The sequence below is a fragment of the Arvicola amphibius genome, chromosome 14 (genome assembly GCF_903992535.2).
Source record: "Arvicola amphibius chromosome 14, mArvAmp1.2, whole genome shotgun sequence".
NCBI lineage: Eukaryota > Metazoa > Chordata > Mammalia > Rodentia > Cricetidae > Arvicola > Arvicola amphibius.
Genome location: NC_052060.1, coordinates 15,940,290 through 15,954,137, shown reverse-complemented (window position 1 = coordinate 15,954,137; position 13,848 = coordinate 15,940,290). Strand labels below are relative to the sequence as shown.

Genomic DNA, 13,848 nt, shown 5'->3' with positions numbered 1-13,848 from the left:
GCTTACAATGAATGGTGTGTGACTCCAGCCCTGGGGATTCGATGCCCTCTTCTGGCCTCTTTGGGCACTGCATGCACATGGTGCACAGACAGGCAGGCAAAACATCCATATACATACAAATAAATACTTTTTTGGGTTGTTTTTAGTGATAGGACTTCTTTGTGTAGCCTTGGTTGTCCTAGAACTAGCTCTGTAGACCAGGCTGGTTTTGAGCTCAAACAGATCCGCCTGCTTCTGCCTCCCAAGTAAAATTTAAATAAATTCCAGACCAAAAAGTCATATACATAACTATAAATATTTTGGAAGAAAATTATCAGAGAATATTTTTTTCACTTTGGAGTAGATATAAGTAATTTTAGATATTAAAAGTTATTAACCATAAAAGTAAGAAATTTGACTATATTAAAATAAATTTGCCAGGTGTGATGGTGCATGCCTGTAATCCAAGCACTCTGGAGACTGAAGCTGAATGGTTTTGCCGTCAAGACCACTTTGGACCTCATAGTGAGACCCCTATGTTAAAAAATAAAATCATGGTTGAGGGGGTGAAGCCATGGCTCCGTAGTTAAGAGCACTGGCTGCTCTTGCACCAGTGGATCTCAGTCAGACACCCCCACTGCAGCTCACAACCTCTGTGAGTCTAGGTGATCCCATGCCCTCTTCCCTCCTTGTCAGGCACTTTGTGCGTGTGTACACAGACATGCATGCTGACAAAGTACCATACACACTGAAGAAACAGTCGGGTGGGAGAGATGGCTTAGCCGGTGTTCCTGTTCTAGAAGACCCTCAGAGGACGGAAGAGGGCACTGGAGTCCCTGGAACTGGGTTTCCAACTGTCTAGTCGTCTGTGCTTTTAACCCCCGAGCCACCTCTCCTGCCCCCACAGTTGTACATTTTGATAAAGTCTGATATCTGTATCAGTTTTCTGGCCTCACCTTTTGCTTCAATAATAATAGAGAAGCCTCCAGAGAAAGAAGCTGAAGGTAAACACGAAGTGCCTTGTGAGGGAAAGTGGGCAGGGAACCAGTGATGTTCATGGCCCAAATTGTGCCCAGTTTATGAAAAGTCATAATTATCTGTGATTGGACTATGAACACGATGGGGAGGGGATACAGGGAATGAAGAGAGAGTTAGGCTGGGGGCTGACGGCCAATACACGTTAGACAAACAATGTAGACCTTGACAGTAGAGATGAAAAGGAGCCATTAATGCAAACATTCTTCTTATTTTCCAAAACAGTCCATGTTTATTAGCAAATATGAAGAGAAACACAAATAATAAAAGCCATTTGACAATCTCAAATCCTCTTATGTAAAGAGACATCCAGTGACAGCCTCCAGGAGGAGAGGAGGTGAAGGCTCAACCAAAGTAGCAGTGGAGCAGGGTGTGCTGGTGGACACCTATAATTCCAGCATTCAGAAGGCCGAGGCAGGAGGATGGAGGATTTTAAGGTTGAAGTCAGTTTAGACTACACAGCAAATTCATGGCTAGCCTGGACTACATCGTAAGACTCTATCTCAAAAATCCAAAAACAAGCCAGGCATAGTAGTGCACGCCTTTAATCCCAGCACTTGGGAGGCAGAGGCAGGTGGATCTCTGTGAGTTCGAGGCCAGCCTGGTCTACAAGAGCTAGTTCCAGGACAGGCTCCAAAGCTAGTAAGATTTTAGGGCTGGGATATAGCTCAGTGGTAGAGCACTTGACTAATGGGCATGAGGTTCTGGGTTTGGGCCTTAATGCCTCTAAATATACAAAATTCTGGTTTTCTGAGCAGGAGCACTGGATCAGCGTTGCTACAGTATTTTTTTTTTTTTTTTTTTTTTTTTTTTTTGGTTTTTTCGAGACAGGGTTTCCCTGTAGTTTCTAGAGCCTGTCCTGGATCTAGCTCTTGTAGACCAGGCTGGCCTCGAACTCAGAGATCCGCCTGCCTCTGCCTCCCGAGTGCTGGGATTAAAGGCATGTGCCACCACCGCCAGTATTTTTAACTAGACATGGATCTTTTGCTTTTGCGTGCGTGCATGTGTGTGTGTGTGTGTGTGTGTTCTGTGCTCAAGTGCCACAGCATGCATGTGGAGGTCAGACTACAGTGACTTGCAAAAGTCAGTTGTCCCTTCTGCCATTTGGATCCAACTCAAGTCGGTATGCTTGGTGGCAAGGCTGTTACTGCTGAGCCATCTTACCCTGTTCTTTTTCCTTCTTCTTCTCCTCCTCCTCCCCTCCCCCTTCTCCTACCCTCCTCCTCCTCCTTGGACTTGGGCTCTTCCTGCTTCAACCTCAAGTGCAGGGGCTGCAGGTGTGCTGGTCCACGCCTGGCTTGCAAGCAGTCTTTGAGAAGTATAAACACACTACATGTCAGTGAGCCATTACTATTTTCAGTTTTATTCACTTCGTAGGCAACACGCGGCTGAGAGGCACAGGTAGAGCTAGACTCCGCTGTTCCCAGCAAGTCTCCACAGCTTTTGCTGCAGGATGATTTCCTCTCAGCCTTCACTTTGTTGATTGCTCAAAAACCACGAACAGAAACCAGAAAACTTACTCCCCCCAAACAACCCTTTATCTATTTGCCCCACTTGCTTTTCTGAAGATGGACAATAGTCTCCCAAACCGAGGAAAGATTTTTTTTTTCCTTAGAGACATTTACGGAGCTCCTGGCTACAGCAGAAGCTGGAGGTGTACAGATGTCTGCACATCGCCTCTGCCACCAGGACCATGAAGTCGCTCCACAGAGAGAGCCTGCAGCGTGCCGGGAGTACCAGCTGCTGTCTTCTTTCGGGGTAGCACATGCCGCAGAGGCCGCCGTGTTTGGGCTCCGGAGGCCGATGTGGTCAAAGCTAGGAGGGCAGCCCTTTGCCATTCCCTTCTCCTGCAGTCTTCAGAAAAGGTCCTATTTTAAGGACCCAGTGCGCCCCCAAGCGGAGGAATAGCAGCTGAACTGCAGAGGAAGCGCGGAAAAGGAGGCAGGGCCGCTTTAAGACACGCCTTCTAAAGGGGCGGGGCTATCTCAGACCTCGCCCCCTCTGGACTCCATTTCCGACGCAATCTAGTCGTGCGGCTCCGATTGGCTGGTTTCTGAGCGTGAGGACGTCGCGTCGCGGGGCGGAGCGGACGAACGGTGTCTGTCAGGGCCTGAGCTCTACGCCCCCGACCGCCGCCCCCCTCCCCCAAGCGGTCGCGTGGTTGCCACCTCTCGCTTCCCTTGCAGGGGGACAGGTGACGGCCGGGGCTCCGGGTGGCGGCTCAGCCTCCGGGCATCTGTCCGTCAGCCGCCTCTCCGAGCCAGCCGCCGTCCTCGAGCGGGTCCCGGCCGCGGGAAGATGGCGGCCGCGCCCCGCGGCGTCTGGGAGCAGCGGCTCCTGGGCTGTGGGTCGGGACCCCTGGCGCGGCTGCTCGTCCTTGCGCAGGCGCTGCTGCTACTGCTGCTGCCCGCCGCCCGGGCAGGCCTGTGCCCGGCTCCCTGCGCCTGCCGCCTTCCCCTGCTGGACTGCAGCCGCAGGAGGCTGCCCGCGCCCGGCTGGAGGGCACTGTCAGGCCCGCTGCCCCCCGACACTTCCAGCCTGTGAGTAGAGGGCCCGAGGGGCGCGGTCGCGGTCGCCAGCCGGGTTTTGAAGGCAGTTGCCCTGCGGAGATTGTGAACTTGAAAGTGTTAGCTTTCCCGGCACTCGTGGGAAGTTTGGGACTAAGCTCGGGGAGCCCCGGGGAGTTGGTGATGTTCTGGGCTGCAGATGGTTAACGTTGGACTCAGGCATCCTGAACACAGCGGGTGCTCTGGGGGGCCTTGGGCCGGCTCCAAGCGCGAAGCCCTCTTTGGGCTGCATCATTTTTTTGTGTTCCAGCTTGACTGGTCCTTGGGCGGGCACGTGATGCAAACACGATCTCTCCCAAAAGACACAGGAGCTCTCTTGTCCCCAGTTCTCCCATTGGCTCATTGTATGTTCCAGGTTGCATACTTGACAAGGTTGAAAGACCTCATCATGCATAAGGAAGGTCATTGCCAACCCCGAATATTTTTGTAAGCCGTCAGTTTAAAGAAGGGAAAGGTTGATTTTCTTCCCAAATCATGATACTTTGTTTTCACTACATTGCTTTGAGGCAAAGAACCTTCACATCAGCTCTCTTTGTTTATATATGAGAGTCCAATACAGTAGTTGAGTAGATTTACAAACTTGTATTAGCTAGTGGCACCTGGAGAGCTCATTGGCCTGAGTCAGTAGGTATTAAATACAACAGTGGGTATTAAGTACTGTAATTACGGGACTTCTTAGCCACCATCATACAGTTATGTATTTTTGCCACTAGCTGAGCGATGTGCTTATTAATTGCCTTCTAGTTACCGCTGAAAAAGAGTTATCACTGAAAATACTTTGGGGTGTAATTAAAATATGAAGAATGGTTGGGTTGTCATTGAAAATAGAATGCAGGCGGAACGTCTGCATTGCAGAGGTTAAGTATATATTTGCAGTATGATTTATAGGGTAGTATAGACTGGAGAGAAGCTTACCGTAAGCGTAGAATTGGAATATAGTAACATAGTTTCTGCCATTTTATGGTGGTGACAGCTGTAGCTAATTCTAGTTTTGTTGACCCAAAATTTAAGATTCTTATCGTGTAGTGTAGTCTGAATTAGCATAGCATCTTCCTTATATACAGCAGGTGTCTGTTTTTGAAGAAATTGTTGAGACAACTACCTGATTATGCTAGACTGTTTAAACATAAGTGTAAAGACAGTGTGACTTAATGTAACTGTCATTAAAATAAATATGGCCTACTTTTGGAGATCCTTCGTAGAGGCTTGCCGAGCATACTTGTTTGACATGCATGAAGGCTGGGGTTTGATCACTAGTACTGAAAAAGAAAAAAAAATCATTAGTAGGTAAATAGTAATTAGAAGTAATGTTACCACAGATGCAGAATGTTACCAGAAGCTGACATTTAGTTGTTTTAGAGGATGCATTGCCAGGTAGCCCAGGATGGCCTTCAGCTGTCTGTCCTCTTGCCTGAGTTTATGTAGTGCTGCACTGTCATTCCCAATTTGCAGTCAGAAAATTTAAATGTCCGTAATAAAATTGACATTTTCAGTTGGAGTGGAATGTCTCGGAGAATGATTCTCTTACAGAAATGGAGTCTTCTTCCATTAGCACAAAAACTCATAAGACAGCTAAAGGATAGAATTGTATTAAGTCCAGGCTGAAGCATTCTTCATCAATTGCTATTAGTTACATAACCATCAGGTATACTTAGGGCTGTCTTATTTTTTTTTTTTCAGTGCTGGGTATGGAATCTAGGTTTTAGGCTGTCAGACAACTGTTGTCTTATAGAGCCACACCTCAAGCACAGCTCTTTGATTTCTTTTTAAATTTATTAGGTATGGTCTTTATGATTATCTGTCTTAGCAATTCTCTAAAATATTTGATTTTTCAAAGTTGAGCACAGAACTTGATATCGTGTTTTATTTAATTAAGCACACACCCATATTCATAAAGTGAAGGACCAGGTAAAATTGTAACTTCTTTTTAAAATTATTTTATTGCATTTTTTTATTGTTTTGTATGTATGACCCATGTGTGGAGGTCAGATGATAACTTGTGGAAGTTGGGTCTCTCCTTCTAACATAGGGTCCTAGTGGATTAGACTTTTGCTCTCAAGCTTAATGGCAAATACTCTCATTCTGAGTCAGGTTCTCAGCCTCCCTGATGCTGCAACCCTTTAATACAGCTCCTCATGTTGTGATGACCTCAACCATAAAATTATTTTCTTTGCTACTTCATAACTGAAATTTTGCTACTGTTATGAATCATAATATAATATTTGTGTTTTTTGATAGTCTTAGGTGAACCCCTGAGAAAGGGTCATTTGATTCCCCCCAAAAGAGTTGTGACCCACAGTTTGAGAACTGTTGCTTTGAGTAATCTTACCAACACAAAGGTATAGCCCAGGCTAACCTGGAACTTGTGGTCCTTCTACCTCTGCTTCTGCCTTTTCAGCCTGTCCTACTTGTGTGGACCACCACAACTGGCTGAGCTTTGTATTGTCTCTATAGCTCTCCTTTTTCAGAGCGCCATACAGTTGGTGTTATGGTTAGAATATGAAGTATCTCCCCTAGGCTCACATGGTGAGAACTGGCTTTGTTCCCAATCCCTTTCTGTGTCTGCCTGCTTTCTGCTGGTTGGGGTTTTGTTTTGTCTATGTGTTGTTGTTGTTGGGGTTTTGTTTTGTGTGTGTGTTGTTGGGGTTTTGTTTTGTGTGTGTGTGTGTTGCTTGTTTGAGTCAGGATCTTACTGTCTAGTTCTGGCTGGCCTGAAACTCCCTCCAAGGACTAAAACTCACCAAAGTCTGCCTGTCTCTGCCTTCCAAGTATGAGTCACTACCCCTGGGGGTATTGTTAGGTTTGTTTGTTTAATTACATTTGTTCGTTTATTGAATGTATTGGGTGGGCAGGTACATGCTCTGATTCATATGTGGAGGTCAGATAACCTATAGAAGTCAGTTCTCTTCTGCCATGTGGCTCCCAGGTATTGAATTCAGGGTGTCAGCCTTGGCAGCCAGCACTTTTTCCTGCTGAGTCATCTTACTAGTCCCTCAATCTGCTTTCATTACAATAACTAAGACTTGTTTCCATTTGTTCCTTTAGAATAGTTGTAAACAGGTTAATTCTTTACTACATAGAGAACATTAGTTTCTGTTGAATAACTCTAGCTAAGTCATTCATCAAGTTTCCATAAACTTACAGTTTCAACATTGTTCAAAAGTCCAAAGTCATCTGGGCGGTAGTTCCACATGCATTTAATCTCAGCACTCAGAGGGCAGAAGCAGGTAGTTTCTTGAGTTTGAGGTCAGCCTTGTAGCACAATTAATAAAAACCCAGAGACAGAAATTAAGACAGGATCAACCTGAAGGTTAGAAATGCAAAGCAGCCTGCCACTGGGTCTTACCTCTACCTCAGTCTGCAATGGCAGTCCTGCCTCCTGGAATCTCAGAATGAGACTGTGTGAGAGCTATTTCTTCCCATTTTATATTCCTCTCTAGTGCTGGGATTAAAGGTGTGCACCACTACCACCTGTTCTGTGGCACACTACCATGGCTACTGGGATTAAAGGTGTGTGTCACCACTGCGTGGACTGTAAGACTGAGCAGTGCAACTGTTTTTACTCTCTGAACTTCAGGCAAACTTTATTTATTAAAATACAAATGAAATATCACTGCACAGCCTGGTCTATAGATTGAGTTCTAGGACAGCCAGAGATACACAGAATCCTTGTCCTGAAAAACAAAAACAAAACAAACAAAAAGTTCAAAGTTTCATCTAAGGCCAAGGAAGTCTTAATTGGGAGCCTCTTGCAAAATAAAAAAACAAGATTCCTACTCTAATGTATAATGGAATAAGTATTATTCCTAAAGGGGAAATGGATGCATAACAAAAGAAATCAGACCAAAGGAAGACTGAATCACTTGTCAGGCAGACACCTGACCCTGCAGCTCCATGTCATATCTGGGACTGTGACAGCATCTTCAGTTCTCCATTGGGCTTGGGTAGCACCATCTTTCCTTAGATACGTTGCATAGGAGACATACCGTCTTTCCATTGGGCCTGCTTCATTTGGTGCCTTCAGTTTTCCTTGTTGAACTTAACACATTTCTGGCATCACCAGTATCTTAGGTTCTCCATTGCACCTTTGGTTCCCTCTTCACAGATAGATGCATAGCAACCTACTTAGGGTATCCCTGCAGGGGATTTGATCCTGCTATAGTTTTCCTGGCCTGGCTTTCTGGAACCTTGACTCAAGCCTCCAAGACTTCCCACTCTTGCATTCTATGTGCTTGTAAAACAAGTACCTACCTACCTAACCCTGTTAGACCACAGCTTTAGGGGCTGTTGAGTGTTTGCTTAGCTGAAAATATTTATTTTCTGTGTGACTGTATTCTCAGTTCAGGTATTCTCTTTTCAAATGAATTTTCATTTTTACAAGTTGGTGCCTTTGATGAATGGTGTCTTCCACTGAAGGCATCTTACCTGTTGTCCCTGTGGAAAGTGTGTAATTTTTCCTTAATGTGCCTTCTCAACAAATAAAGCGGATTTGTTCATACTCTTTTCATGGCTTTAAGCAGGTTCATATTCTTTTCCTGATTCAACTGCTTATTTTCCATATCCTGTCCACTTTCTGATTTGAATGCTCACTATAAACTTTCCTAAGCATACTAAGAAGTAACCCTGCCCCAGTCTGAATGTATGCTGTTTTAAAATTTTTTTCATCAAACTTAGTCAATTATTTTGAATTCAGCCTCACCAAAAATTTCAAAACACAGTCAGCCAAAAATTTCAAAATGCAGCCATGTTCCTTGTCAGAGTTTGTAATGTGACTGCCGTCTAGTCTAATTCCCAATAGAGTCCTTGTTCTCTGAAGCTTTATGAGCATGGGCTCTACTGTTTATACTTTTATCAGCATTTTGGTGGTATCAATGTGTGGCTCACTAGCCTGTGTGTCTTAATGTTCTAGAGCATCTCTAAACCATAGTTTGGAGAAATTATTCCTCTTTCCTCCTCCAGACCAGTTTTAAGGCCACAAAACAAGATCATATTGTAACAACAGCTCTACCCCCCTCCCACTCCCAAGACAGGGTGTCTTTGTGTAGCCCTGGCTGTCTATTTCTGTAGATCAGGCTGCCCTTGAACTCACAGAGATCCTCCTGCCTCTGCCTCCAGAGTGCTGGAATTTTAAAGGTGTCCGCCACCTCGGCCTGGCCAGCCCCACTTCTTATGAATTTTTTATATTAGTTTCTTTTTTTTGTTGCTATGCCCAATTACCTGGCATGTATCAACTCAAGGGAGGAAGGATTTGTTTTGCTTCATGTTCTCAGAGATGCAGTCTATTATGGAAAGGAAGATTACATGGCAGAAGGAGCACGCAGTGGCTTGCTCATAGCTAGGCGGATCAGAAAGCAGAGCTTTTTTGTTGTTTGAGACAAGGCCTTGCTAATGAGTTCCATGCTGTCCTCAAACTCGTGAGTCTTCAGCTTTTGCCTCCTGAGTACTAAGATCATACTGTGAACCATCACATTGGACACTAGTATGTCTAGTTTTTGACTTGTGGCATTCTGTGTCATTTTGTTGCTGCTCAAAAGTTTAGGACTTTGAAGCATTTTGGATTTTTTGGTTAGGAATGTTCAACCTGTGTTTTTAAATCCTTCCACTTATATATATCTCCAGTGTTAGTGGAGAACCATTTAGTCAAAATAGTTTTAGAGTGCTAGGACTTTGTACCTGCTAGGCAAGTCCTCTGAGCTCAGTCTACAACCCAAATTGTCATTGCCTCTTAAATGCCAATTTAGGAGATCCGTGTTTACTTAGGTCTTCAAAATTTCTTTATGCTTTGGAGAACCCACTTAAGTACTAATCAGTGTCCCAAGCATGTTCTATTTTTATTAAAAATACTTTGTAGGGGCTGGAGAGAAGGCTCAGCAGTTAAAATTGCTGGCTGCTCTTGCAGAGTAGGAGTCAGTTCCCAGCACTCAAGTGGCAGGTGACAACCGTCTGTAACTCTAGTCCTAGGGGATCTAATGCCTCTTCTGTTTGTTCACAGGTCTCAAGCTTGCTCCCGATATGTAGACATATATGCAAACAAAACACCATATACACAAAATAAATTTAAAAAATAATAAACCATTTTGTATTTCTAGTATACAGCATGTATAATCAACAAGGGAGTAATCAAGCTCTTAATTTTTATTACTATAATTGCATAGTTTCCTAATGCTTGAAAATACATTTCTCTCAACTTAGTAAATAGGATATATTTTTATTTTTAATGTGTGTGTGTGTGTGTATGTGTGTTTGTTTCTGTACAAATGCCTGGAGGTTGAAGGCATCAGATCTCCAAGAAGCTGGAGTTACAGGGTATCATGGAACTGCCTGATGTTAGTGCTAGGAATTGAATTCAGGTTCTCCTGAAGAGCACTGTACACCCTTTAAGACAAGGCTGACCATCTATCCAGCCTAATCTTAGAGTTCTAAAATTTTATATATTTTACATGTTTTGTTCTTGATTTATTTTATTTTTATGTGAGAGTGAGAGAGAGATTGCAAGATTGTTCTGCATTATTTCTTGAGGGAGGGACTCTTAGTCAAACCAAGATCTGGTTGTGCTAGCTAGCTTGCTGGGGGAGCTCCTGTCTCTGCCTTTGGAGACTGGACTTACAGATGGACCACCAGACCCAGCCAACATTTATGTGGGTTCTGGGCTCTGAACTCCAGCCTTTAACCTTGCCAAGTACTTTAACTGCTGAGCCATCTTCCCAGCCCTGCTTTATTCTTTAAAGTCCTCGCCTAATGAAAAACTGGCATTTAACCGATGGCGAAAGATCATATTAAAAGCTTAGCAAAAATGTTTTAAATGAGGGCTGTGAATGTGTTCTTATGTTTTCTTTAGTGTGCCAAAGTAAATGACTCAACTTATTTTCTATTACTCTAGTCATGAAAAACGTTAGGTTGTTCAGTTGATACAAATAAAAAAAATCAAAGCAACTTAATTTTTCTCAAACAAAATTACTAGCTTTATATTTAGGACAATTCCTAGAAGAATGGAATAGTTTATAAACTTTATTAAAAAATGTGTATTCTTTACCCCTGCTTCCAAAAATATTATTAATACTATATTATTTATACATAAATATAATTATGTTACTTGTAATATTATTTTATATTACAGTATATAACTTACTATTATATTATTTGTAAAATAGTGCCAGGACAACTAGTGATGAACAATTTTACAATTAAGTGATGAACAGTTTAATAGCAGAACCTACACTGTAGAAATAATTGAAAACTAAATACTGTTTCTTTTGGGTTTTTCTTATTTTGTTTGTAATATATTTGTTTCAAAATACTATTTCATCTTGCTCATATAACTTAAATCATGGCTAGTTTCATTGGAAAATGTATAGATAACTCTGAACATGCAAGTCTTTCTTTGGGACACCGTTAGGCCTGGTGCTGGGTTAACTGTGTTGCCATTGGAAGGCTAGGAGATGGACTCATGCTCATACTCAGTGGGTAAGAGTGCTCGCTGTGAAAGCAGGTGACCTGAGTGAAAACCTCTGCACTCATTTAAACGCTGGGCATGACTGTACATGGCTGTGACGTCAGTGTATTGGGTGGAGACAGGTGGATCCCAGGAGCTGGTAGCCAGCCAGTCTAGTTGACATGGCGAGCTTCAGGTTCATTTAGATACCTTGTCTTAAAAGGTAAGATGGAGAGATATGGCGAGATGGCTCAGTAATTGAGATAATTTAAATTCCTCCCACAACATAAAAAATAAACAAAACCTATGTTATTGAGGAATCGTGAGTTATTTTATTGATAAGAAACCCAGTTGATATATGACTTTGTAGTTAGATCTTCACCACATGTTATTTATTTGAATTAAAATAAGTTTTGGCGTGAATATGTGTGTAGACCTAATGTCCTGATGTGCGTCTGTGTGGAGGTCAGAGAACAACTTTGTGGAATTTTTTCTTTCCTCTACCTTGGGTTCCAGGGATCAACTTAGAACTTAGGTTGTCAGGCTTGTGCAGCAAGTGCCTTTACCCACTGAGCCAACTCACCAGCCCTTAAATGAAGACACAAAGACTTTAAGTGAGAATATAGTTGGTTTTTTTTTGTTGTTGTTGTTGTTGTTGCTTGTTTTGCTTTTTGAGACAGGGTTTCTCTGTCTCTGTCTGTCCTGGAACTTATTTTGTAGACCAGGCTGGCCTCCAACTCAAAGATCCACTTGTCTCTGCCTCCTGATTTCTGGAATTAAAGGCATGCACCTCTACTGCCTGGAAATAGCTTGTTTTTAATGTCTAATTCACATATAAAAGTTTTGACTTCATAATAATAGTCTCCTAAAAAGACATGAACTCAATTGATTTTCAGAAATGCTCACAAATAATGGAAAATGTATAGTATAGGATATTGTATATATTATATGTATAGTATAGAATGTAATCAACAGCATTGTCCCATTATTTTCAGACTTTTTTGTTGTCTCTCCTTTTGATTTTTGTTTTGTTTTGAGATACAATCTTACTATATGTTGTCCAATTTACAGTCTTCCTGCCTTGGTCTCAGAGTGCTGGGACTGCAGGTGTGTATCACTACACCTAGCCTGTTATTTTTTTTTAAAGATTTATTTTATTGTTTTAAATTATCTGTGTTTGTGAGTGACTCTCCCTCCTTCAGTCATAGGTTGTCAGTAGCTCCTCTGCTGAGGTTGGGCATGATGTTGGGAGTGCTCCTCCCCATTTATGCTGGAATTTTGGCTGGTAAGATTCTGTGCAGATAGCCACAGCAGTTGCAAGTTAGTGAGTGCAATAGCCATTTCATGTCTGGAAGTCAACATTTCATAGTTCTCCTCTACATCCACCAGCTCTTACATTTTTTCTGCCTCCTCCTTAGAGATGCCCTCTGAGCCTTGGATGACTGTGTGGGAGTGGGGAGGTTGATGGATGGCTCATCCGCAGCTGAGCACTCACAGTTACTTAGGTCTTTGACCACTTAGGATGAGTTTGTTTTTAAGCAGGTTTTTTCATGGTCAAATTTTAAAATAGAATGGAGACATTTGAAGTGGGAAAGTAAAAGTTCTTTAGTCACAGTTAAGAAAAACCACTGTTGGGCTGGAGAGATGGGCCAGAGGTTAAAGGTTAAGAGCACTGGCTGCTCTTCCAGAGGTCCTGAGTTCAATTCCCAGCAACCACATGGTGGCTCACAACCATCTGTACTGAGATCTGACGCCCTCCTCTGGCCTGCAGGCATATATCAAGACAGAATGTTGTATACATAATAAATAAATAAATCTTTTAAAAAAAAAACATTGTTATTTGTTGGGTAGGCGTTTTACACATGGATCTTTTCCTTTTGAAAACATAAATGAAGCCACTGTGTAGTTTATATAAATATGTGTTGTATATTTTAACTGGCTCCAGAGAACTCTGTAGGATGGAATTTTCGTAAGTTATTTAACTTCTCTCATCTTGATAGCATGTAGGTTTCGTTTATGATTTTTTTTAATACAATAACTTCTTGGTAGATAGTTTTCCAAGAGTGTATGATTATATATGTATAATAGATTCTTAGAAATGGTGTTAATGGGAATATGATATTGGTGTGTACCCTAATATATTGACAAAGTCTTTGGTGGGCTATCTTTTTATTTCTATCTTTTTCATGGAGTGAGAGTTCAGAATCAATATATAGATATGGTTTTAATTTTTTATTTATTTATTTATTTATTTATTTATTTATTTATTTATTTATTTGAGACAAATTTCTCTGTGTAGCCCTGGCTGTTTGGAACTCACTCTGTAGACCAGGCTTGTCTGTTAGTCATAGAGATCTCCTTGCCTCTGCTCCTGAGTGCTGGGATTAAAGGCATGTGCCACCACTGCCTGGCTAAATCCAATGATTCTTGAAAACAGAAAGATTATTGACTCAGAAGTGGACATACCTGTCTGAGCAGAAGAAAACTCCTGTATCTTTGTGGCTGCAGAAATTCTTTGTAGTTGACTTGCAGAACTTTTGAATTCTCTGGGCATTCTGTAAATAATTTACAGCCTGAGAGCGCTGCACAACCACAGTAATGGCACCTCAGGCTTTGGATGATATTGAGCACTTTAATAATTCATTGGTTATCGCAGCTGCTTCCCCGTAGCAGGAGTGGGAGGGGAATCTACAACTCGGAGCAATAAAGCCTTCGTTGAGATGTTTACACATCAGTCACTCTCACTACAAATACAGGAAAGGTTACTGATTGTTAAGTACATTTTGGGGATAGTTGAAGGGAACAGATGGAGCTTTCATTTTAATCATAGCAGTG

At 42.4% G+C, this 13,848-nt stretch overlaps 1 protein-coding gene across 3 annotated transcripts in view; it reads left to right on the top strand.

The window, feature by feature from the left end:
* The first annotated feature begins 3,118 nt into the window (after positions 1 to 3,118).
* Positions 3,119 to 13,848, top strand: part of Lrig2 (leucine rich repeats and immunoglobulin like domains 2) — a 49,449-nt gene continuing 38,719 nt past the window's right edge. For all 3 annotated transcript variants that reach the window (XM_038311480.1, XM_038311479.2, XM_038311477.2), the window contains exon 1: positions 3,119 to 3,554. In XM_038311480.1, the coding sequence (XP_038167408.1) occupies positions 3,313 to 3,554 (242 nt within the window). In that variant the 5' untranslated portion in view covers positions 3,119 to 3,312. The remainder of the gene's footprint in view (positions 3,555 to 13,848) is intronic.